Raw genomic sequence first — 27,377 nt, 5'->3', positions numbered from 1 at the left:
CCCATCAGCCTCCAGCTCTGCCTCTACAAAAGAGGGCGTGTTAGTCGGATTAAGGAGTTCCTCAAAGTGCTCCTTCCACTACCCGACTACCTCATCAGCTGAGGTCACCAGCGTCCCGTCCTTACTGTAAACAGCTTGGACGCTTCCCCGTTTCCCCCTCCTGAGATGTCGAATAGTTTTCCAGAAATGTATGTGTAACTGTATTTTTTTTTTTTAAATAGGTACGTCTCTTCACATGTTCTGGTAGTAATGAAATAAAATATAAGATGAGGGCGTGGAACTTATTTTTATCAATTAAAACACTTAAAGTCAAAATAAAAATACATTATTCAGAAGCTGCTGAGCTTCAGAGCTACTTAACATGTACAGTTCATAAAATAGGATAATCCTTTATTCATCACACAAAAGGGAAATTTGCACTTCACTTGATAAAGTTCCAACCCTGCAAACTACAATATAGTACAACACAAATGACTCAGACCAGGTGGAGTGACAAAAATGTACATGCTGTAATAATATTACCAAAACTGATTGATGTAAAATAGATCATTAATAACTGGTGTTGTTGATCATACTTGTGAACACCAGCTCATGTTTTGGTAAAATGAATGTCTCCAGTGTGAACTGTTTGCATACAGAGATGTGTGAACCACATCTGACAGTGAAACAATTAGCTTTACTGACTGCCTCAATCAGCTCTAATGGTGGATAAAGTTCACTTGTCACAAAAAAAACATTCGCTTGAGATAACGTTACATTCAGAGTTTATTTATGTTATCTATCTCTAACCTGCAGCTCTCTGTGGCCGTATTTACAAAACATCTTAAGGCTAAGAGTAGGTGACACATGTTACTTGCTGATTTAGGCAAGGCAAGGCAGCTTTATTTGTATAGCACTTTTCATACACAAGGCAGACTCAAAGTGCTTCACAGCACAACATGTCATGAATTCAAATGCATTACAGGAAGACAAAGAGAATAAAAACATAGACAATAATCAAAACAGTGCGGACGTTAAAAGTGCGAAGATTTAGCAGAAAGCTAAGGTGAACATAAAAGTTTTCAGTCTAGTTTTAAAAGTGGTCAGAGTGGGTGAAAGTCTCAAATCTTCAGGAAGTTTATTCCAGCTGTTTGTTGCATAATGACTGAAAGATGCTTTCCCTTGATTTGAGTTTACTCTGCGAACCACTAACAGATTGGTCTCAGAGGATCTTAGTGATCTAGAAGGCTTATGTAGTGGGAGCATATCAGTGATATACCTCTGCCCTAGACCATGTAGTGATTTATATGTGAGCAGGAGGATTTTGAAATCAATTCTCTGACGTACAGGAAGCCAGTGTAATGATTTAAGAATTGGTGTAATGTGCTCACATTTTCTGGTCTTTGTTAGAACTCTAGCAGCAGCGTTCTGAACAAGCTGTAGCTGCCTGACAGTTTTTTTGGGAAGACCTGCAAGGAGACCGTTACAGTAGTCTAGCCTACTGGTTATAAAGGCATGGACAAGTTTTTCTAAGTCTTGAGCTGACATGAGCCCTCTAAGTCTTGTTACATTTTTAAGGTGATAGTAGGCCGATTTTGTTACTGATTTGATGTGACTGACGAAATGTAAATCAGAATCCATAATAACCCCAAGATTTCTGGCTTTATTTGAGGTTTTCAGGGACAGTGATTGAAGGTGTTGGATGACTTTAGACCTTTCTTTCTTAGCACCAAAAACAATTATCTCAGTTTTATCCTCATTTAGTTGAAGGAAATTTTGGCACATCCAGTGTTTGACCTGCTCAATGCACTGGCACAGTAGATCTATGGGGCGATAGTCATTTGGTGATAGCGCTACATAGATTTGGGTGTCATCGGCATAGCAATGGTGGTCAATGTTATTATTTTGCATGATTTGTCCTAGTGGGAGCATATAGATGTTAAATAAAGTCGGCCCCAAGATTGAACCTTGGGGGACTCCACACGTTACGTTGGTTTGTTCTGATACAAAGTCGCCAATGGAAACACAATAGTTCCTATCTTGTAGATATGACTTGAACCAGTTTAGGACTGTGCCTGAGAGCCCCACCCAGTTTTCCAACCTGTCCAAAAGTATTGAGTGGTCGACAGTGTCAAATGCAGCACTGAGGTCCAATAGCATTAGTACTGAAGTTTTGCCAGAGTCTGTGTTAAGACGGATGTCATTTATAACTTTAATAAGGGCCGTCTCGGTGCTATGAAAAGGTCTAAATCCTGACTGGAGGTTGTTGTGGCAGCCAGTAGAAGCCAAGAAGTGAGTTAGTTGTTGGAGTACAACTTTCTCAATTATTTTACTTATGAATGGTAGATTTGAAATTGGTCTGTAGTTGTTGATAATAGAGGCATCTAGGCTCCGCTTTTTTAGAAGAGGTTTAATGACTGCAGTTTTGAAGGCCTTTGGGAAATTGCCCGATTGAATAGAGTTATTAACTATTTGCAATACGTCTGTTGATAGGCAGTCAAAAACATTCTTAAAGAAGTTGGTAGGTAAAGCATCGAGACAGCAGGTGGTTGGCTTTAGATCGGTCACTGTTTCCACTAGAGTTTTAGAGTCTATGGCATTAAAGCTTGCCATCATTGCTGTGTTATTTTGGCCTAAACGGGGTGGTGATCCAACTTTTTTGTTTGAGATATTGATGGCACGTCTGATGCCTTCAATTTTATCAGTATAAAAGAATGCAAACTCATTGCATTTCTGTGTGGAATGGAGTTCGGCTGGTATTTGTGTTGGGGGGTTGATCAGTCTGTCGACAGTTGCAAATAGGGTTTTGGCCTTATTAGTGTTGCTGTTTATGATATTGGAGAAGAATGTTTCTCTAGCACTTTTTAAGACTAAATTGTAGGCCTGGAGCCTCTCTTTATAGATGTCATGGTGAATATGTTTTGTATTTCGCCAGAGTCGTTCAGCCTTCCTGCACTCTCTTCTCTGGGCTGTTACAACAGCAGCTTTTCTCCAGGGTGCCTTTTGCTTACCAGAAATTGTTTTAACTGTAACCGGTGCAATGACATCTATGATATTCACAATTTTGGAATTAAAGTTGTTTACAAGATCATCAGCATGGCATGGGTTTAGAGGTGGTAGCGAGGAGATGGCATTTTTAAAGAGTACATTAGCATGTTCATTGATGCAGCGCTTTTTGACATTCTTTGATTCTGTTTGTGTCTCCGGAATTAAAGAAATATTAAAGAAAACACAGAAGTGATCAGACAATGAAAGATCAGTCACAAGAACATCAGAAACATTGAGACCTTTTGTGATAATCAGGTCCAGGGTGTGTCCTTTACAATGAGTAGCCTCTTTCACATGTTGAGACAGGTCAAATGTATCTAAAATAGTAAAAAGTTCCTTTGCACCCTTGCCATTCGAATCGTCAATATGAAAATTAAAGTCACCAGTTATAACTAGGCAGTCAAAGTCAGTGGAGATACTAGACAATAATTCGGTAAAATCCTCGTGCCACTGAGATGACGCTGTGGGGGGGATCGCTGAGGTCGGTCAAGGGGAGTAAAAATAGGAGTAGGGCGGGGAGTGGCCGGGGGTAGCTCCCGGAACTCCAAAGGGGATAAGGGGGGGGAAAGGCTTACTTGAGGAAGGGAGAAGGATGGAGACCTGGATTTAGTCTTGGGGGGTGTGGGGGGGGAGGGATCTTCACGCCCATTTGAAATGAAAGGGGAGGTAGAGGGGGATGGACACGTCTCCTCTTTGCTCCGGTGTCTCTCATGGTCAGCGCTCTCCTTTTGCAATGGCGGTCCTCCTTCGACGTTCATGATAAGCTGTGTTGTGTCTGTCTTTTCCGTTGGTTCCTCTTGTCTGTTGTCCTTGGCAGTGATGATAGATGGATGACGCAGGAAGTAAGACATGTTGGTCATGAAAAGCTTTACTCCCAGCTTATTTAGACAAAGTCCGTCTGCCTTAAAAAGATGCCTGCGGTCCCAGAAAAAGCTAAAATTGTCGAACGAGCAAGAAAAACGCTGGAGAGCCACTCATTCAGCGAGTAAAGTCGACTGAATCTCTCAGCTCCTCTCCTGATCAGGGGTAGAGGACCACTGATAAACACCTCAGCATTCACAGCGCTGACTGTTTCAAAGAGTTTATTGAAGTGCTCTCTCAGCTCACTTGATTGTTGTTTTTCAATGTCATTAAAACCAATGTGCAGAATGATATTTTTCACATTTGGGTGTGCAGCCACAATATCCAGGATTCTTTTTTCCAAGTCAGACACCGTATCCTTCGGAAAGCAGAGTACTTTGGTGTTATTATTGCTTTTCATATCTTTTACAGAAAAGTCACCCACAATCAGATTTTCAGGCCCACTTGTTAGCTTTCTCTGTGGTTTTAAGTTAGCAGGTCTTACCCTTCTGCGTGGTGATGGTGGGTTATTCAGGCAGTCAGAGGGGGATCCATTGTCCGACAACAGTGGAGCAAACCTGTTCTTTAGTTGAACACTTGCTTGCTGGGGAAGTTTCTTGGTACTTTTCCTCTTCTCAGCTGTCCGCTGCTGTGTCCTCCGTGGCAGGGGAGTTGATGAAGGGCTATGCCTGGATAGAGATGGTAGCGCAGGCCAACCGGTCAGATCAGAGATATCGGGGCGCTGGGTCCTCCCGGTTATCCGTTCTCCCTTGTCGCAGGGAGGTGGTCTTCTCTTTGGCTTTGCCCCAAGTGTGTTCCAGGGAGGATTATCGCTGGTAGATTTATTACCCTGTACAGGGACCTCCCGTTTCCTCGTAGCTTCATCGTTGCTAGTTTGCTGGGTTCTGGCATGCCCCTGTCCACTTTTTTCAGTCAGTGCTAGGGTGGTATTGTTGTCACAATATCCATTCACTTCTATAAATACTTCTAACCGATTTATTTTTGTTTCCAGCAGCAAAATCTTCTGTAGTAGTTTGTGGTAATCTTCCATAGAGAAGGGAGGCATCTTCTGATGATTACCTTTAGCACTGTAGCACAGGCTCAGGCTTATCTTGAATGGTAGGCCTCCCTGCCAAGCGTTGAGGAAGTCGTAAAAATATTGAAAAATGCCTCTGTTATCTAAAAGAAATATAATCCCACTGGTTTTGTAAGTATCCAGGAGCTGTTGCTCTTTGTTTCTTATTGAGGAGAAGCAAATAGTAGCAGATAGTAGCAAAAAATGCAAGCAAAGGCGAGAGCAAGCAGAAAAGCGTCCGCACTGTAGCAAAGCAGGAAGCAAATCAGGAGTAACTCTTAAAATATGGGGCGTTTCATTCCTAATTTTAGGACTCCTAACTTTTTAAGATAAGTTTAAGTCACTAGGAGTAACTGAGGAAGGACCTAACATGGCTGCTGCAATCAACATTTTGAAGAGATTAAATGATAGTAAGCTTTTACAAAGGTATCGCCTTAATGGAGATGGCATTAAGGCGGTAGGTCAGGGGCTGTATTCACAAAACATTTGATTTTAGCGCATTCTCATTTTAGAGTTCTCCTAAAGAGCACTTAAAGTTCTTAGTACAAAGTAATTTCTTTTTCTTTTTTTCAACTTTTTTATTGGCTTTTTCAGACAATAACACAGAAACAGGTATAGCACATGTACAGTATGTCTGCTTTAAGGTGAAAAAAGAAAAAAACACAGACAAAAACAGAAAAATCCCAACATGAATCCCGTTATCCCTCCAAACAACCCACTTCATATTCGAAAAACAAGTAACCGAATAACATGTAACATAAGTAGATAAAATAAGTTAAAGTAAAATAAAAAAAGAAAAAACACACTAAAAACTAAAAGCAAAAATAATTAACATAATTTAAGAAAGAGAAAGCCAACAAAAAAAAAAGAAATAAAGGGGGCGGGGGGTATCTCTCTCCTTCCAGCACTAGGAAGTGTACTCAGCATCGTCAGGAATTAAAGTAATACTATTGCTAATAAAAGCCAGCAGTGGGTTCCAAGTTTTGTGGAATGCTGTCAAAGATCCCCTCTGTGAAAACCTTAGCCTCTCCGACCGGAGACATCGCTAAATTTCACGTATCCAACTATTATGAGTCGGTGGAGAAACATGTTTCCATTTAAGGAGAATGTTAGGTCTGGCAAGCAGGGTGGTAAAGGACACGACACGTTGTGTAGTAATGGGCAGATTTTTAGACGGGGGAGCCCAAAAAGAGCAGTCAGAGGATTTGGTTCCAAATTTGTGTTAAGAGCCTGTTTGAGGGTTTGAAATATATCGGACCAAAATTCAGCAAGCTTCGAGCACGTCCAGAATATGTGTGCGTGATTGGCTGACGACTGCTTACAGCGGTAACAAGCGTCACTGTGACTAGGGTATATCTTGGCCAATTTGGTGTTGGTGAAATGGGCTCTATGAAGCACCTTCCACTGTAATAGGCCGTGCCTGGCACAAATCGAAGATGAGTGGACCAGTTTCAGAATGTCCCTCCACTAGTCATCAATAATGTCTACCCCTAAATCCTCTTCCTATGCCTTTTTAGGTGAGGCAGTGGGGACTGGACTCAGAAGAGCAATCTTATTTGTATTGTATGTTGAGAGCCAGGAATTGGTCTATCTCAGCTTCAGGGGGGTGGTTCGGAAAATGTGGGAATTGCTTTTGGATAAAATGTCTCATTTGAAGGTATTTGTCCAACATAGATGCAAAGGACACAAAAACTCCTTCGTCATACAGGTCCTTTGGGTTTGAGGCCCTTATCTGACCATATGTGGAATGCAGGGTCGGTGCAGGAAGGGAGAAACACATGGTTATTCAAAACTGGGGCAAGAACCAAAGCCCTTTGCAAGCCGTACTGCTTCCTGAACTGGATCCAAATTTTAATGGCATTAACGACAACCGGATTAGATGAGACCTTGTGGGCAGTTATGGGGAGCTGTGAGCAAATCGTAGAGTGTTAAGAGCAGGAGGAAGATCTTATTTCAGTATGAGCCCATGGCAGGCAGGCATCTATTACTTCACTGCGGAGCCAATATAAAAGCTTATTTATGTTGTAGGCCCAGAAGTAGTGGCGGAAATTAGGGAGTGCTAGTCCCCCTTCAGGTTTAGGGAGTTGAAGAATACGTTTTTTGATACGGGCAGGTTTATTTTGCTAGATAAAGACGTTAAGTTGTTGGTCTAGGTTAGTGAAGAACGATTTGTTAAGACAGATTGGGAGGTGTTGAAAAAGGTACAGAAACTTTGGTAAAATCACCATCTTAATAAGATTAACCCGGCCTGCAAGGGACAGAGGGAGGACTGCCCAACTAGACAAGTCTGATTTGCATTTATCTAATTACGGCTGGAAGTTCTTTTGAAAAAGGTCCCTGAAGGAGCTGGTGACAAACACCCCCAAACACTTGAACCCCTTGTCAGCTGTTTTAAAGGGGAATATGGATTGTGGGAGTGATCTCCCCAAGTTGTTGACAAAAGACAACTCACTTTTCTGAATATTCAATTTATACCCCGATAGGTGTCCAAACTGATTCAGGATTGATACAACTGGGGGGAGGGAGGTTGTGGGGTTTGAAATAAATAAGAGAAGGTCATCGTCATATGAGGAGAGTTTGTGGACCAGGCCAAAACGAGTGATGCCTTCAAGCTCATTCGGGGTTCTAAGCCAGATGGCTAACGGCTCGATGGCTATGTTGAAGAACAAGGGTGAGATCGGGCAGCCCTGCCGGGTTCCAAGCCTGAGAGGGAAACATGCTGAACGGATGCCGTTAGTGTTTACAGATGCAGAGGTGGTTACATACAGAACCTTAACCCAAGAAATTAAATTAGAATCAAAGCCAAATTTCTCCAAAATATCAAATAGGAAGCTCCACTCTACCCGGTTGAAGGCTGTCTCCCCATCTAGCGCCACTACGACCTCAGGAGTGTCCGATCCATGTGAGAATATGATGTTGTGCAGCCATCTGGTGTTGAAGAATGGATGTCTCCCTAATATGAAGCTGAAATTACCGATGACATCACACTTTGGAGGCGGAGGGTGAGGACCTTAGCAAGGATCTTAAAATCTATGTTGAAAAGTGAGACCGGTCTGTAGCTTCCACATGAAGTAGGGTCCCTGTCTTTCTTCAGGAGCAATGAAATAGATGCCTCATACAAGGTCGCCCTCAGTAAAGAAGTCATTGAACATTCTCACAAAGATGGGAGCTAATGGTGTCGAGTACGCCTTAAAGAACTCGACTGTAACGGAGATTTCCTGTCCTGCATAGACTTGATCGCTTCATGCACCTCCAACAGAGAGATGGGTCTACCGACGTCCCTAGTGATATTTATATCAATCTGAGGGTACGTTAAGGAGTCTAAGGGGTCGGGTGTCGCTGCAGTAATTGGGTTGCATTCAGAAGTATATAATGTGGTGTAAAAATCAGAAAAAGGCTTGTTGATCATCACAGGGTCAGAAGTGTGACTACCGTCTGGTAGTTGAATTTTAGAGATTAGTCTGGAAGCACTAGCTGCGCGGGCCTGCTGCGCCAAGAGTGTCCCTGCCTTATTTCTGTGCTCAAAAAAGTTTTGTTTGGATTGGTGCAGCTGTCTCTCCACTATGCGTGTTATTAAGAGGCTGTGTTCCAAATGTAGTAGTAGCGTTTTTTTATGTAGAGGGGGGATGGAGAGGGGGTGTAGGTTCCATCTAGTTTTACCAGTTCCTCCGCAATTTCCACCAGCCTAGCCCGTTCAGACCTTCTCATTTGAGAAATAAAAAACTATCCGACATTAAGTGTGAGCTGAACCTCCATATTGAACGTGGAATTGTATTTCGTGGAGAACTACTGTCAACAGTGGTAGGAGCATGGCCAAAAGTGACTATTTGGTGATATTCACATGCATTCACGCAGTCGAGGAGGTTGTTATCGAGTAAGAAGAAATCAATTCGGGAGAATGTGTGGTGTACATGGGAAAAAGAGAAAGATTTCCCATGGGGGTTTCTAAATCTACAGGGATCAGAAATTCCGTGTGCTGATTTGGATAGCGTAACCTGTGTAGGAAATTCTGTCAAGAGTCATATCCTGCACTATGTTGAAGTCTCCGCCTATGATAATGCGATGATGATGTCAGTGTTTAGGATTTTGGCAAATAGCCTTGTAAAAAACTGTTCATCGTCCCAGGAACCGAAACTAAGACCACTGGTGTGTTCTGGAGTGTGCCCAAAACTATGATATAGCGGCCCCTCTAACTCTATCTGTAAATTCTGAGTGGAATAGGTTGCTCATCCACGCCCTCTTAATACTTGAGGTGTCGGCTGTTTTGAGATGTTTCCTGCCGAAACATCACATCCCCCTGAAGGTGCTGCAACTGTGTCAGGACCTTACCGATTTAATCGTTGTTCATTCCCTTAGGGCGCACTCACACTGTCCGTCCGTTCCGTGCCCCGTGCTTTAGGGTACTTGTTCCCCCCTCCCTCTCCCCCCGCGGGCCAGGTCCGTTTGTACTCTTACTGCCTGGGCCTCGTGAAAATGCTTCTTGCTGCCTATACATCATCACACCGTAACACGTCACACGCATTAATGACATCATCAATGATGTCACATGAGAATAATAGTAAAGAATAAAACATAAAAATATTATTCAAAATTATTCCAGAACAGACATTAAATTAAATAGTGAGCATGAGGGTATTTTTCTACCTGAGCTTAGATGAATAGGTTACCTCTGCACATCAGACTATAAAAAGTGTCAGGCTTCAGTAAAGCTCTTTGAGCAAACAGAGAACAAGAATACTTCAGATAACACTGTGTCGGTGGGTGATAAAAAGTTTATGAGCAGCTCTGCGAAGAAGGCTGTGGGCCGCAAACCTTCAACAGATTCTGGCAATCCAATAATTTTGATGTTATTTTGCCAGCTCCAAGACTCCAGGTCGCTGACTTTAGCCAGCAGCTTAGCGTTGCTCTCTGTTAGCGCTGCACAGGAGGCCTCCAGCCTTAGCAGACGCTCGTCCTGTAAATTTGCATTTACCTCGAGGGAGCCAATCTTCTGAGCGTGGTCAGACATTGTGGGGTGGACGTGGTCCAGCTTTGCTTCAGGGTTTGAAATGGAGGCTTTGACCTCGGCAGAGAGGGCTTTGATCACGGCGGTAAGGGCTGCATGGTGTTGCTCCAAGAGGTTAGTAATGGCCGCCATGCTAATCTCGCCACCTGCCTCCTCTGCGGGGCTAGCATTCGCTCCCTGGTCTTTTACAGTCTGTCTGGTCGAATATGTCAGCATATTAAGGTGGTGTATTCGTTAAACAAGACGAATATTACTATTGTTGTGACTTCCTGAAACGTAAAAATTATCAAAAGTTGCGGAAACAAGACTCGACCCATGTCTACTCCATCTCAGCCAAACCAGAAGTCCCCAGAGTAATTTATTAAAAGCTATTCCCAAAGCTATGGATGACATCCTGTTCATACCATCTATGCCCACAGTGATTGGCTGAGGGAATGAGTCCCTTAGAGTAAATTTATGATAGAAACACTTTAGGAAAAAGCCTGCTATGTGCATAGAAAAATTGATAATTAAAAATGTATTGTGTGATTTAATATGAAACCGAGAATATACTTATTTGTCAAGTGTGTTCAGCTTATTGTCTGCAAGGTGGGCTTACTGACAAGTCTGGCAGCTCATTAGACAATCAGTGGATATGTTGGCCTATATAGACATTTTAATTCTAGGGCTAGAATAACCATGGCTGGTGTGGAGACATCTGCTCCGCCAAAACAGAAGAGAAAACCAAACCGAACCAATGACCAACTTTTATTTCTCGCTCATCTTGTGGAAGAAAGGAAAGATGTCATCAAAGGAAAGTTTGGAGTTGGGATCTCAAGCATGGCAGAACAGTTTGAATCCATGTTAATGCTGTCTTCCCTCTCCTGCCGAGAACCACAGAAGAATATGAAAAGCACTGGTAATGTCTGCATTCTCAGGCGAGGGCAGAGATAGCAGACTTCAAGAGTCAAACATCAAACAGCCACCACATTTTTTTTCCATCACTTTTTCCGATGTATAAACCCATACAGAGTACAAAATGTCTTATACATGAATGAACAATTCTGTATATTTCATCACAGGTAATCTATAATTCAAAATATTCATTGCATTTATCACAGATTTTTTTTCACGGATTGTCTATAACTAACACCATGTTCAAACACAAGGATGCTCATAAGTGTACGTAGTACCAGAGCACCAAAGGTCGATGATCGATTTTGTGATCGTATCATCTGATCTGAGGCCGTATGTTCTGGACACTCGTGTGAAGAGAGGGGCAGAGCTGTCAACTGATCACCATCTGGTGATGAGTTGGGTCAGACGATGGGGGAAGATTCTGGAAAGACCAGGTAAGCCCAAACGAGTAGTGCGGGTGAACTGGGAACGTCTGGAGGAGGCCCCTGTCCAAAAGATCTTCAACTCACACCTCCGGCTGAGCTATTCTGGCAAACCTGGGGAGGTTGGGGGTATTGAACCAGAGTGGGCAATGTTCAAATCTTCCACTGCTGAAGATGCAGCGGTGAGCTGTGGCCTCAAGGTCTTAGGTGCCTCAAGGGGCGGTAACCCTCGAACACCGTGGTGAACACCGGTGGTCAGGGAAGCTGTCCGACTGAAGAAGGAGGCCTTCCAGGATATGTTATCCCAGAAGACTCTGGAGGCCGTTGCAAAGTACCGACGGGCCAGAAGGGCTGAAGCCTCTGCTGTTTCAGAGGCAAAGCAGCGGGTGTGGGAGGAGTTCGGGGAAGTCATGGAGAAGGACTTTCGGGCGGCACCAAGGTGCTTCTGGAAAACCATTTGGCATCTCAGGAGGGGGAAAAGGGGAACCGTCCAAGCTGTTTACAGTAAGGACAGGACGCTGGCCACCTCAGCTGATGAGGTAATCAGGCTATTTAAAAAGGGCGACCAGAGGGTGTGTGCCAATTACAGGGGTGTCACACTACTCAGCCTCCCTGGTAAAGTCCTCGCCAAGGTGCTGGAAAGGAGGGTTCCTCCTATAGTCGAACCTCAGATTGAAGAGGAACAATGTGGATTCCGTCCTGGACGTGGAACAACGGACCAGCTCTTCACTCTCGCAAGGATCTTGGATCGGGCCTGGGAGTATGCCCATCCAGTCTACATGTGCTTTGTGGAGAAGGCATATGACCGGGTCCCTCGGGAGATACTGTGGGAGGTGCTACGGGAGTATTTGGGTGAGGGGTTCACTTCTGTGGGCCATCCAATCTCTGTACCCCCAAAGTAAGAGCTGTGTCCTGATCCTCAGCAGTAAGTCGGATTCGTTCCCGGTGGGGGTTGGCCTCCGCCAGGGGTGCTCTTTGTCACCAGTTCTGTTCGTGATTTTCATGGACAGGATATCAAGGCGTAGTCGTGGTGGGGAGGGGTTGCAGTTCGGTGGGCTGAGGATCTTGTTTCTGCTTTTTGCAGATGATGTGGTCCCGATGGCATCGTCAGTCAGTGACCTTCAGCACTCACTGAATCGGTTCGCAGTGTGAAATGGCTGAGATGAGGATCAGCACCTCTAAATCTGAGGCCATGGCTCTCAGCAGGAAACCGGTGGATTGCTTACTCCAGGTAGGGAATGAGACCTTACCCCAAGTAAAGGTGTTCAAGTACCTCGAGATCATGTTCACGATTGAGGGGACGATGGAGCGTGAGTTTGGCTGGAGAATCAGAGCAGAGGGGGCGATGTTGCAGTCGCTCTACCACACCGTTGTGACGAAAAGAGAGCTGAGCCGGAAGGGACAGCTCTCGATCTACCGGTCAATCTTCATTCCTACCCTCACCTATGGTCATGAAAGCTGGGTCATGACCGAAAGAACAAGGTTGCGGGTACAAGCGGCCAAAATGGGTTTTCTCAGGAGGGTGGCTGAAGTCATCCTTAGAGATAGGGTGAGAAGTTCAGCCATCCGTGAGGAACTCGGAGTAGAGCCGCTGCTCCTTTGCGTTGAAAGGAGCCAGTTGAGGTGGTTCAGGCATCTAGTAAGGATGCCCCCTGGGCGCCTCCCTAGGGAGGTGTTCAAGGCACGTCCAGCTGGGAGGAGGCCTCGGGGAAGACCCAGGACTAGGTGGAGAGATTATATCTCCACACTGGCCTGGGAACGCCTCGGGATCCCCCAGTTAGAGCTGGTTAATGTGGCCCGGGAAAGGGAAGTTTGGGGTCCCCTGCTAAAGCTGCTGCCCCTGCGACCCGACCCCGGATAAGCGGTTGAAGATGAGATGAGATAAGATGAGATATGATGGCTTGCCTGACCAACTCTACCACGTTCATGCCATCTCCATTAAGGCAATACCTTTTCAAAAGATCATTGCATCTCTCCAAAATATTGACTGCAGCAGCTGTGGGATGTTGCTCCTGATTTACTCTTAGTGAATTTTCATAAATTTAGGAGTTACTTTTAGCGCTAAAATGGTCTGTAAATTACACTTATCTAAGTTAGGAGTCCTACAATTAGGAGTAAAATGCCCCCTATTCTTAAGAGTTACTTCTGAATCAACAAGTTAGGACCTACTCTTAGCTGTAAGATGTTTTGTGAATACAGCCTGGGATGCCGTCACATCACCAACTAATAAAAAAACATCCAATATCACCGGAGATTAAAGTTGTTACAACTCTCCACTATTTGGCCATGGGAAAAATGCAGCTGTGCAGTCAGTAGGATTTTGCACCAGAGGATAAATGCCCTATCAAACCTCGAGGTAGTGCCGCGGTTCATTCACTTCCTTATCAAAGTGTTTCTATCCTATATTCCCTCTCAGCCAATCACTGTGGGCATAGTATTAAGTGTAAAAGTTGGCTTTATGAGTAGGTTTTTTAGGAAATTACTGTTAACTAAGAACGTTTAGTGCTCCTCAGGAGTACTCTTAGCGCTAAGATAAAATGTTTTGTGAATACGGCCCCTGGACTCTTTGAACAAGTCTGCATCTCTGTCAGCTCAATGTTTCTCCAGGTTGGTCTGTATTGATTTAAAGACGCGTTTACAGACAGGCTGTGGAGAGTCGGTTACGTTTTCACTCCGTACGTCTTCTTATAAATGAGCCTAGAATGGTCAGCAGGAGCACTCAAGCCACTTTTAGCCATGTCTGTCTCCCTCTGTGACTGTCTGTCACTATGAAACCATGCCGACTCTGGCTGCAGGCAGTGATGAAGCAGAAATCAACTGCACACAGACACGCTGCCCAAGTGTCACACAAAGTTCATAAAGTACAGATACTAATAAAACGTGAAATAGTATTGTTTCTACCCGCTGAGTACAGCGTTACCTTTCTAGTATCAGTTTACCATGCAACACTAATACCATGTACTATGCTCCTGAAATAAAAAAAGTGAAAAAGTGACCAGCAACATTTGAGTACAGTACCCGCAAGGATCACACACAGCAACCACAAACCAATGTAGGTAACCATCCTAGTCTTCTTAGGTCCTTCCATCCCCAAATGAAACAACATCATGTCCATTAAATGAAAAACAATAAATAAATAAAAGACCAAAAACCCAGCTCCCTCCATCCCCCCTAGCCACCCTAAGAGCCAGAACATGCACTCACGATTGAACCCTCTATTGTGACAGTAAGTCTATTTTGGAATTAATGATACGTGTGTGTGCGTGTACCACACCAGAGGACTCTCCATGATGCCTTTGAGGTAGATGAGGTCCAGGTCATTGGCCGTGGTGGAGCTGGTGGTGCTGTCACTCATCATGTCGAACACTTTGGGCACTGAAACACACATACACACACAGAAGTGGGACAGATGGACAATAAAAGGAAGAAATAAGGAAAATGAGAAAGCGTTTTGCTGGCTGAACTGTGGGACTGCTTTAAATGAATGCTGGCATCTTTGGCTTTATATATACTTTCTGATGGAAACTGTTTGACCTCTCTGAAACCTTTAAGTAAAAGCCACTGTCTGTACAATATGACCACAGCATTTCACCAATAGTCCGATGGCCGGTGTTTTCATTTGTAGAAAACTAAAACAATCCAGGTGTAAAATTTCTATGTGTTGGTTTCAGCCCTTTGTTCGCAATGTTCTAATGTGGAATTTGTAGGGGTCTTTTTTGATGCTCCCGCTGGGAAGTTCTAAAGTCAGAAATGTTCATATTGCTACAAGGTGATGTAATGAAATAAGTTATTCCTCAATAATCTTCAAAGAGCTTCAGCTACTATGACATGGGTAGCTCTCAACAGAAAACCATACTTAGTTCAGTATCATGTCAGAAAACAGGTATGATCAAAGAAAACACAGTCAAATGGCTATAGAAGCTAATGAGGAGGAAGGTGTCTAGTCTCACCAGGCTCTGTTCTTGTGGAGGCCACAGGCATTGTAGAGCTTCAGTCAATCTGAGAGAGAGATATAATTATATATGAGACAGAGAGTCACCTGTTGGATGTTAAATGTCATCACTTTATGTTGTAATAACTAGCGTTGTCATAAATGTTGTCATAACTAGCGTAAAAATTAGTGAGTTATACACTCAAAATGTGTTATGTGAGGTCACAGACACCTTGACCTTTGAACTCCAAAATCTGATATGAACACATTTCAACAAAATACCTCCTGGGGTTCCGGAGATATCGTATCCACAAGAATGGGACGGACAAATATGAGGTTGTAGTGCGGGATACTTCAGCCATTTGCTTTAAGCTTTGTATCGTTAGAAACCAAGTCATATTTGTGATTGGTCCTGCATCATTCCCCTGAGAAGGGAGAGAGCCGTATCTATTTCTCACACTTCAGAATGACAATGACAATGCAAAAATCGTCTTTATGCGACTTCGTCAATCTGAAGTTTGAGAGAGATCTGATGCTCGAATCAGATGTTCGTGGCGACCTATAGGAGACGCAAATTACAGAGAATCGGCTGCAGCTGATGGAGGAACAGATGGCGCCTGCTGCAGATGCTACAGAGGCAGCGGAGTTCCCCGTGCCTGCTTGAGCCGGGGAGCACTGAATGGTGCCTGTCCGCTCACTGTGATATGGATACAGAGTTAGAATCGGTCTGCTGCAAAGAATTTCGAAGATGCAAATTTCTTCTGGACGAAATCTCTCAGACGAGGACACAGTATGTGTTGTTGAGCATCCTAGTTACGCCCCACATATGGACAGCAGTGCTCTGGATACATATTTCAGAATCCCTACGGTGAAATGGAAACGTCAGCCAAGGCCAGCAGCACAAACGGACGTCTGACTGTAAAGTGAGTATCTTTATTTAATTGTTTGTTTATTTTTAGTCCAGGGGGAGTTTTTCTTTTTTTTGTACCAGTGGGAGTTCCATAACCTGACTATCGTCAGATGACTTTCGTTTCACCTTGACTCCGCCTAGCTCCACTAATCCATCTGGGATTGATCCATAGCAGAGGGATTTCAGGGTCCGCAAAAGTGGTCGAGCCAATCAAGACCGCCGGGCGGGGTTTTATAAATGTGACTTAGCTGAGAAGAGACTTATTCAGACAATGGCGGCTCACATCGAGGAAGCCGACGTCAACCTAGATGATGCTATTTCATCCTTGTTGTCAAATCTAGTAAATATTTTGAGCGCCAGAAAGTCACTTTCTGCCTTACATTTCTGGGTGACCGATGGAACAGTGGTTAGACCAGTCGCCCCATGTAAAGAGGCTGAATGTCCTCAAGGCAGAGGCTGCAGGTTCCATCCGACCTGCGGCCCTTTGCTGCATGTCTCCCCCCCTCTCTCTCACCCCATTTCCTGTCTGTCCTATATAATAAAGTCTTGAAAACTGCCAAACATTAATCTTAAAAAAAAAGAAAAGAAATGTATGTTACATTTCAAATACAAATACGGCCCACTTTCAATACATACTAATATTTCCACCGGTGAAGTATTCCTTTAAAGTGTAATTCCGGCGCAAAATCCTCCTATGGTCTTTTTTGGCACTTACACACATCAAATAAGCCATCGAGACAGTTTTATTATTAATAATGCTCAAAAAAACACCAAACCTCTGCAGTAGCATGACAAGAGTCCCTACCTACACATAAAGCGAAAGTGGGACCAGCTCACATCCAACAAGATCTTGTCACACCCTTTGTGTTCCTGAGATATTGTGTTCAGGAGAATGGGACGGACAGGAAGTTACCGTAATTTCCGGACTATAAAGCGCACCTGACTATAAGCCTCACCAGCTAAATTTAGGGGAAAATACAGATTGCTCCATATATTAGCCGCACCCGACTATAAACCGCAGGCGTTTTGATGTGTAATTACCGTAGTATATAGGGGTTCCTGCTACCACGGAGGGGATTGTCGGGACAGAGATGACTGTTTGGGAACGCAAAGCGTCCCATTTATTAACAATAAATCTTTCAATCATTCAATCAAACTTTCACATCTTTGACATGGCGAACAGCATTCGTGCAGAGTACAAATAATACAACGGTGCAAAGTAATACAAAGTGCTCGCCTGTAACACGGCAGTAAAAGTGCAGTCCCGCGGCCGTTTACGTTATCAAAATAACCAGCCATTCATTGATGTCAAGGGTACGTGCAGCAGCTCTATTTCCTTCTTTGACAGCCAGATCGATTGCCTTTAACTTAAAAGCAGCATCATATGCACTTCTCCGTTTGTTTTCCATGTTGAGGGTGTTTGCATGAACACTTCCTTCGCGCAAACTGTCGCTGAAGCTCTCCTACTCTTTGTTTTGCTCTCGTTACCTGGTGCCAGATGTCTGCCTCGGTCTCGCGCATCCTCGGTAGTGCGCGCCCCTGGTTACCGTAAGCCGTAGAAAAGCCGCACCGTTGTATAAGCCTCAGGGACCAGAACGAGGGAAAAAAGTAGCGGCTTATAGTCCGGAAATTACGGTACAGTAATCTTGACCTTTGACCTCCAAAATCTGATCACTTCATCCTTCAATCCAAGTGGACATTTGTGCCAAATTTGAATAAAAATCCCTCTGGCGATTCTTGAGATATCGAGTTCACAATATCGGGATGGATGGATGGGCGAACAACCTGTAAACCTTGTAAGGGATGGCTGTGGGTCAAGGATGAAAAAGGTGACAGCCTAACCCCCCCCCCCTCCCCTTTTCATGGCAAGACAACGTTTCATGCACCCAAACTCTTTTTGATTGCTGTTTTTTTCATCACTATCTGACTTCGATGGTTAAATTATATCATACATTTTAACCATATACTGTATAGTAAATAAAATATACCTTTAAAATAAAAAACATTAATAAAATAATCTGTCACAATAATCTGTTGTTGCCTAGCAATGGGAAATAGCTTCCTTGCGCACTCTTTGATGACGTATACCTGCGCTGCACTTTGCCTCTGCACCCCATCAAGTGGTGGTCATTGAGCCAATTTCTTATCATGTGTAGGCAGCTTAACACCATTCAAGGATAAACACCGTTACATGATTCAAAGAAATCTGAGCAACAACTACGGTCTACATCAACTGTTTGATTGTTGTTAAAATAAAATCCACCCTTCTAGATCTTGAGTTGCAGTCTCTCTGTGCTCCCTCGAAAGCAGTCATCCAACCAGTATCATATAAAAACAGTGTCCCCCCTGCCCCTATTAAAATGAATGAAGGAAGGACGTAACAGGACGATTGAAGGACGATTAATCATTGTATCTTGACAACCTGTTTGCCATTGTATAACACAACAGAAGCAACATATAAACAAATTTAAATTTTAAAATTTAAATTATTTAAAATGCAAAAGGTTCAAACTAGCAACATGATCAAAAATAAACAGGCTAAAATAACAAAAAGAGGGCAAAACCCGACCCATTCCACCACCACACCAAATTCTCTTGTCAAATACTTACAATATATAGTTACTTTTCGAAAGCCACAGCACTTATTTATAAAAGTATGTTACTTTTAAAGCTACTTCCTGTTATCAAATTCTTCTAAAACAATCTTTAGGCACTCTTGTGATTCACTACTGAGCCTGTTTACCAGTACAACAACGATATGTTCACTTCATCTGTCTCTCCTCTGCTCTACCCTCTCTGTGTAGTGTAATGCCCTCACGGAGCATGGCGGCTTCTTTAGTCGACACAGCAGCTGTTGATTCAAATGGGAGCTTAGCTAACTGTCTCGCAATGCATCATTACATCCCTAATTTATTATTATTATAGACAATGTGACAGATAGTTAGTGGGATACTTTGTTGCACAGAAGATCAACACAACATTCATGTGGTGCAGAAAATGTGAAGCTACAGCCAGCAGCTAGGAGCAGTGTGTGTGCATGTGTGTGTATATTATGGCCGAAAAGCAGTGTTTTATGCAAACTCCTCCTCTCCCCACCACAACAGCAATTGTTCTGGAATGAAGAGAGCAAGAGAGAGACAGCTGGAGAGGAGGAGGGGAATGTGGGCGTATCTACTCTACACATTTCCAATACAAGAGACACAATACAATGGCAATTTCAGAAGAGAGGAGAACAAAGAGGCACACACCATTAAGATGAGAAAGCTCTTCTTATTTTACAGCTGTTACATTCCATCCATCCTCTATCCATCTATCTATCTATCTATCTGGCAAAGCTGCTGCTACAGCTTGTGGCTGCCATGGAAACCTGCCCTCCTCATTTTTGCCTTCACACACCCTGTCTCATATGAAGAAGAATCAGTTTCTCTTCATTGAATAAAACAGATTTAAAAATTCTAAAATCGTTATCACGGTAAAATTTGAAGCATAGAAAGTAACAGTATTATATCACGGTTTATTTATTTATCTTTCAATTTAAATATAAATGCTTCTGGAATACTGTACAATTGTACTGAAGTACAAGATTGAGGCTCTTGTTTTTTATCGTTTATTTAGTGGAAATATTCTTCTTTTTAGTCCACTACATTTATCTGCAAAGCAATTTCAGTCAAAAGAAACTGGACTTGGTTATTTGTCTAGGAAGACGTTTCACCTCTCATCCAAGAGGCTTCAACAGTTCATGTATGTATGACCAGGCTGGGACTAAACTCACTAACTAACTAAGTAACTAAGTAGCTAACTAACTAACTTACTAACTTACAGACACTTTCTCAATCCATTTATCTGTTTCTTTTAAAAACACCCATGACCTTGGTATTTTTGTTTCAAATGCGTTCATACTTCACATGTTCTATTGTCTTCTCTTCACTTATTCAGTTTGTACTTATTTTATTTCAATCTGCTGCTAAACTGCACAGTGCGTATTGTTGTATATTGTATATACCTACGCTTAACCACAATGTCTGTAGCACTCTGTCACACTTAGTTATTGTTTGATTTACTTGATGTTAGCTTTATTTGATTTGATTATGTTAGCTTATTGTCACTCTGATCCTTTCCCACCTTTGTATTGAAACTGTAACTGCACAATAATTTCCCTCGGGATAAATAAAGCTTCTTGAATCTTGAATCTTTTGTTCAAGTTTTCAATGTTGTTGGTGACACAGAGGATTTAAAAATGATCACACACACACACACACACACACACGCACACACGCACGCACGCACGCACGCACGCACGCACGCACGCACGCACGCACGCACGCACGCACGCACGCACGCACGCACGCACGCACGCACGCACGCACGCACGCACGCACGCACACACACACACACTTCTCTTTCTTGTAAGAAATGGATGAAACTGAGTATTTTCTCATTGTACACAATGAATTTTAGCGCAAAATATAAACTCAAAATATTTCACATCAGAATTTCTGAAAAATCTGACTTAGTATGCCTGTGAATGTTCTCATTCGTCCAGGTCATCATTATCCTCAAAGCAATTTCAGTCAAAAGCAACTGGACTGGTTATTTGTCTAGGAAGACGTTTCACCTCTCATCTATGAGGCTTCATCAGTTCATGTACGAAACTGACCAGGCTGGGATCTGACTTAGTATGTTTGTTATCAACTTAGGCAACGTAATTCTGTATCACGATATTTCAATGATTTCAAACCAAAACGATGTGATTATGGCCCAGCCTGCTTTACAGAGTAGTTAAGTAAAAAGCTTCTCAGTCAAATAAGCAATCTAAAGGCGGTTAAATACTAAATTCTGTTTAATATGTGAAAGGCAATAGAAACCTTATATCACTCAGTCCTCATAACAGGCACTTTAAAACAATGAAATGGAATTTACAACTGTAACTCAGAGCAAAGGGTGATGTTGGCACTCCAGAAGGGAAGCAGTCTTCCTAAGCACCTGCTTGTTATAGGTCTGTAAACCGGCTTAACTCCTCCCTGAAATCTTACTCGCGAATTTGATGATGCCAAGCCTGTTTTTGCCAAAGTCAAGTTCCCATACCAAGCAACAATATAGAGCATTTAAACTAGCTCAATTTAACTTAATAAAGTCATAATCCTGAATGAGATATTGAAAGAACACATGCTCCTGTTGGTGAACCTTTTTCACTGTGGAAGCAGAATGGTATTCACATCACACTTTGTGGTCATGCAGAGGGCTAGGACAAGTCTTTTGTTTATCACACATTAAATTGGATGATTTATTGATAAAATGTCCTTAATTTGGAGATACAATGCTATTCTTTCCCCCAAGACGTCAAAACATTTTTAATTTAATTTATTTTTGTTTGTTTGTTTGTTTGTGTTGTGGGTAGGGGATGTCAAGTGTGTGCTCTACATAGCAGCACTGTATGTGGCTGTATTTCATAGACTTTTCTCTTCATTAAATCTTTTTAAATCTCAACTTTTGTATTGTTGGCATTAGCCATCTCATGCTGTATCAGATCCCTCACCTAATAAACATACAATACGGTAAGAACACACCCATCAGAACTGTCTGCTAATTAGTCTCAAGGATCACATATTCAATTCTATTCAATTATATTTACAGTGCCAATTCATAACAAAAGTTATCTCAGGACACTTTACATATGGAGCAGGTAAAGACCACACTCATTGACTTATTTATGGTTTACATGATAGACCCAACAACTCCCCCATGAGCAGCTATCTTGTGCACGGTGACAACGAAAACCTTCCCTATACATATAACAAAGCATTACACACACACACACACACACACACACACACACACACACACACACACGTACACACACACACACACACACACACACACACACACACACACACACACACACACACACACACACACACACACACACTTCTCTTTCTTGTAAGAAATGGATGAAACTGAGTATTTTCTCATTGTACACAATGAATTTTAGCGCAAAATATAAACTCAAAATATTTCACATCAGAATTTCTGAAAAATCTGACTTAGTATGCCTGTGAATGTTCTCATTCGTCCAGGTCATCGTTATCCTCAAAGCAATTTCAGTCAAAAGCAACTGGACTGGTTATTTGTCTAGGAAGACGTTTCACCTCTCATCTATGAGGCTTCATCAGTTCATGTACGAAACTGACCAGGCATGCAAATACAACACAATTTAGCTTTCTGAAATGCTTAAGTGATATGAACGATCTATCACTAAACATTGACGCGCGTAAACGCACGCACGCATCATTGTCAAGCCAGTCCAGTGTAACAATAGCTGCTCTGTACCGAGCCTCAGCCGAAGAAGAAGAAGAAGCACACGGTGCTAAGCAGTAACTGTAATAGATGTGAATAAAGCCGCCATGTCTGTGGCGAATATTGAAATAGCCGTTCACCCACCTTTAACACAAGACAGGCTTCCCGCTGTCGTTGATGTCTGGTGTGCTTTTGTTGTAGTCTGGCTTCTGTTCGAGACGCCTGTTGTCAATTCATGTCAATGGCAGCAGGAAAACGCACATGACTTCCGAGAAAATTTCAGAATAAAACGGTGGTCATGACACAAACTGTAATGTACATTTAAAAGGTAGGCTGTGCATTTTCCTAAAAAAAAAAAAATCAATAAAGACTCATTAACCAAACAAACTTCCCAGGAACAACTTCTCTGAAATGATCTGTGATTGTCACGTATCGAAGCAGACACTTGTTCCTTATTTACTAGCATAACACACTTTTTTCCAAACTTTATTTCATGTCACAGTTTTTTTTTTTTTACATTTCAATTTCGAATACAATACAAAAACAATTTACAGAAACTAGTTTGAGGAAACATTTGCTTGCATTTGAAACAGTACAAGCTTACAACTCATTAACAAGATTAAATAAAATAAAATCAAACTATCACAGGGGTTGACAATTCAACAAAGGTGCTTCAAACGTATCAAAATGATACTGGATTGTAACTTAAAGAGCAAGAGACTTTGACATTGTTTCATATAATTCATAAATAGACTGCTTTTCTTTATTAATTTGAACTGAATTTCTTTAACCTTGGGTGAAATTGGCCATTTAAGATAGCTACATGCATTATCTGTTATCTTTATATTGTTGACTTTTGATATCATGGAAAAGATTTTCTTTAAACACACTTCCAAGTACTTTATGGTTAAATTTTCTTTCACAAAATTTCAATTCACCAATTTTTTACTCAGGTAGTTTAACAGTCACACTTGGGTTTGTAAGGATGTTTTTAATCATGTATTTTAAGGCAAGTGGAACAGAGCATTTTAAATTAAACTTTTCTACAAATTAATTAAATTGCAATAAGATGCAATGTACATCCATCAACTCAGTAACATATAAAAGCTTTTTATCAAACCATTCTTCTTTAAATAAAGTCTTCCTGTTAATTGATATCGTTCTGTTATTCCACAAAGTGGAGCTATGCAGTGTAAAGTTGTGAGTGAACATAATTTTCCAGTGGAGCAGTATTTGTTTAAGGAAGTCATACAATTTGATTAGTAGTTTAGTTATTTCAAAGGGACACCTTAACAAAAATTATAATCCTGCAACGTTTTGGAAAATATATTTTGGTATGTGGACCCATATGGAATCAGGTTGTGCCAAATAAGCTTTTATCCAGTTGAACTTTAATACACCTATCATGGATTCAAAATCAACAGCTTTTAACCCACCATGTTTATAGTTTTTAATAATCACAGCGTCTTTAAGTTAGTGTGTCTTGTTTTTCCATATGAAATTAAAAATGATGGAATTTACCTTTTTAATTAACATAAAGACAAGGGTATTCTAATTTTGATAAACCTTCTGCTTTTGTTAATAAGATTCTGCGAAGAATAGAGAGATCTCTCATAAGCCAATGGTTGAGAGATTTTTTCATACAATCTATTTTCTCTTCAGTGTTTAGTTGTTCTCTCTTATTTCCATCGTTAGACATTATTAAACCTAAGTATTTTAATCCAGTTTTGACAGGAATGGGACTTATATTTGTCTCAGCACACAGATGAAGGGTCAGTTTTTCACATTTTTTCAAGTTTAGACATAGTCCTGAAGCTCTAGAAAAGATTGATATTATAATACTCACTTGGAGGCAAAAAACTGACACACCAGGGGCCCGTTTCACAAAGCAGGTTTAGTGAAAACTCTGAGTCTGTTAACCCTGAAATGAAGGAAACTCTGAGGGCCTGCTCACACTGTCCTCCCGGACCGAGACCCGGACTTTAGGGTACTTGTCCCCCCTCCCTTTCCCCCCGCGCCCCAGCCCCGTTTGTACTCACACTGCCTGGGCCTCGGCCAATGCTTCTTGCTGTCCATATGCCATCACGCCGTAACACGTCACACGCATTGATCGCGTGTGTGGCTTTGTTTACAAATCTTTCCATAGACCTCTGAGTTTTTGTGCGTCTTGTCGACTGTTTTTGAATATTTTCATCCGACCAAATCTGCAGTAAACACTCCACCTCCGCACCACACCAACGTGAACCTTTCACCGCCATTGTTGTTGTTGTTAAATGTCCGCGCATGGTCCGTCCTTCTATTTACATGTCTGACCAGGCGGACATAACGCAACTGCCGTAGGGCTCGTGCTCGTGCTCGCACACGTGCGCACGCTCGTGCTCGTACATGTGCAAACGGCTCCGCTAAAGCCCACCTCTTTCAAGCGGGCCGTGGACGGTCCGCTGGCCGCAGTTGAGCGCGGAGCGGGTGCACTCACATGGCTTAAAGGTACTAGGCTTTAGCTGAAAAACCGGTTTTGGCCGCGGCCAAAGGGACAGTGTGATCACGCTCTGAGTTTTCCGTTTCACAAAGGGAGGTAACTCAAACCAGAGAAAGAGGGGTAACTCTAGCCTGTTTCACAGAGAGAGGTAACTTAACCTCTCGGTCAGTTACCATGGTAACATGCTCTCTGAAACTAACCTGGTCGGGACCAGGTTTTTCTCAGCAAACCTTGAGTTTCTCTCTGTCTCTGCCCTCTTTCAGCCACACACGGTGTTTGATTTCCTCATTCATTCAGTCAGCGGGCGAGTTTTGCAGTAGTATGGTTCTGTCGTCTGTTTTTTCAGAAAATCATTGCAAAAATCAGTCAGAAGGCCTACATTAGAAGTTATATTAGGTGGTGGCTATCTCACTACCATGGCATGTCCTTTTGATAACGATCCCGTGGATGAAGGTGCAGCATTACTGCACAGAGAATTCAATATTCGTCGGGAGATGATTATCAGACCGCGCATAGACGTCCTTAATATACTGCAGCCATAATTACAAAATGAATGAAATTGATCTTTTGAACAAGTTGAATGTATTTGACTCAGCTTTTCCTAAATATAATCCCAGCTTTTCTTGCAATTCATAGGTTCAAAAGTGTGTGCTTTTAATTGGGTTACCGGTATATAAACTACTCCTATATAGCCTTCTGGTCCAGAATATCATCTATAATGCGAGGGGGTGCATTTCATAGCAGGGGTGCTGAATACGGCACAACACCGTTTCATGTCACAGTCCATCATTTACATACACAGCCTCATCCGTCCTTACATTTCCAACATTAACAACCAAAGTCATGCTCTCACATCCCAGCAGAAATTGTGTGTTGCGATGCGTTTTTTTGCAAATGGGTGTTTGTTATACAACATATAAAACAGCCACAACCACTACGTTTAAACTTACGCACTGACCCGAGCAGCAATGTCCTCTCGCACCGTCTCCCTCTCTTTGGCTGCTGCAGCGGTGTTACACTTTCGGCGAAAACCTGCTAAAACTCTCCGTATGAGCGCATTAATATTTCCAATTCCAGTGGTTGCGTAGCGCTCCGCTTCCCCGTTGCCATGGTGACATCGTCGAATCAGGGCTCCATTGATGCTGTCTTTTTTTACTGGTGGTGCACGCGCTTAACTCCAGGTCAGGAGTTGATCAACCTAACGCAAATCTGCTGTTCTGGAACTGAAAACTCAGAGTTTCCTATCTCAGAGTAGATCAACTCAGAGTTCAGGGTTAGACTCAGAGTTTTTTTAACCTGCTTTGTGAAACGGACCCCAGCACAGAAAGAAACACAAAACAGATGGGTTAAGAATTTGTCAGACAGAGATCTTACCCACCCAGAGAAGGAGGTCTTAGCCAAGGACTTGAACTTTGCCATGACACCAAAAGAGGTACCCGTTGTGGAGTTCATTACGGCTACAGAATCGGCTTTAAAGAAAAACAACCTTAATGGAACTGAGGCTGAACAGCTAAGGTTGAAAGTGTCAGCAGCGTTGTCCCAGGCTAAGGTCCCCCCATCCAACCTCACCATTGAGGAGAGAAAGGCAGTAACGGCACTGAGCAAAGACCACATCATCACAATCCTTCCAGCAGACAAGGGTAGATGCACGGTTGTTCTCAATACAACTGATTATCAGGCAAAGATCTCTGCATTACTCAGTGACTCTAACACTTATGAAACTCTGAAACGAGACCCTACCAGCGGTAACAAAAATAAGGTTATAGAGTGTCTACAGCATCTACAAAAATAAGGAGTCATTAGCAAACCACAGTATTACAGGCTTTACCCCCAGGACTCAACCCCCTGCTTATATGGACTCCCAAAAATCCATAAAGAAGGGGCCCCGTTCAGGCCCATTGTCAGCAGCATAAACTCGGTCACGTAAAACATTGCCAAGCATGTTGCCAATATTCTAGCACCACTGGTGGGCAACACCCCACGCCACATCCAAAACTCCATAGACTTTGTGAACAAGGTCCGAGACCTAAAAATGGATCCAGATGAAACCATGGTGTCCTACGACGTGACTTCCTTGTTCACCTGTATTCCAACCATGGAGGCCTTGGCCACAGTAAGAGAGCGGCTCACACAGGACAACTCCTTACACAACCGAACAAATCTCAGACCACATTTGCCAACTTCTGGATTTGTGCCTGAATACCACATATTTCCAGTTTAATGGCATTTTTTACAGACAGAAACACGGCTGTGCCATGGGTTCACCAGTATCCCCTATTGTGGCAAATCTGTACATGGAGGAGGTAGAGGACAAGGCTTTGAACTCTTTCAAAGGAGTAACCCCAAGTCATTGGTTCAGATATGTGGACGACACATGGGTTAAGATCAAATCCAAAGAGGAGCAAACTTTTACTAAACATATAAACTCTGTGGACAGAAACATCAAGTTCACCAGAGAAGAAGTCAAGGACAATAGTTTGCCTTTCTTAGACTGTGA

General features: G+C 42.6%; 1 protein-coding gene across 2 annotated transcripts in view; it reads right to left on the bottom strand.

The window, feature by feature from the left end:
• Window positions 1–22,645, bottom strand: part of mpp2a (MAGUK p55 scaffold protein 2a) — a 59,220-nt gene extending 36,575 nt beyond the window's left edge. Inside the window, exons 1-3 of one of the 2 annotated variants that reach the window (XM_083930805.1) lie at window positions 22,546–22,645; window positions 15,217–15,265; window positions 14,541–14,641 (exon numbers count right to left, since the gene is read on the bottom strand). In XM_083930805.1, coding sequence (XP_083786931.1) covers window positions 14,541–14,641; window positions 15,217–15,247 — 132 coding nt within the window. In that variant the 5' untranslated portion in view covers window positions 15,248–15,265; window positions 22,546–22,645. The remainder of the gene's footprint in view (window positions 1–14,540; window positions 14,642–15,216; window positions 15,266–22,545) is intronic. The other variant, XM_083930806.1, reaches the window with a different exon arrangement.
• Between the last annotated feature and the right edge of the window lie 4,732 nt (window positions 22,646–27,377).

The sequence above is a fragment of the Echiichthys vipera genome, assembly GCF_963691815.1.
Source record: "Echiichthys vipera genome assembly, chromosome: 17".
Lineage (NCBI taxonomy): Eukaryota > Metazoa > Chordata > Actinopteri > Perciformes > Trachinidae > Echiichthys > Echiichthys vipera.
The sequence above is the reverse complement of the archived record's forward strand: the minus strand, read 5'-3'. Positions and strand labels throughout refer to the sequence as shown.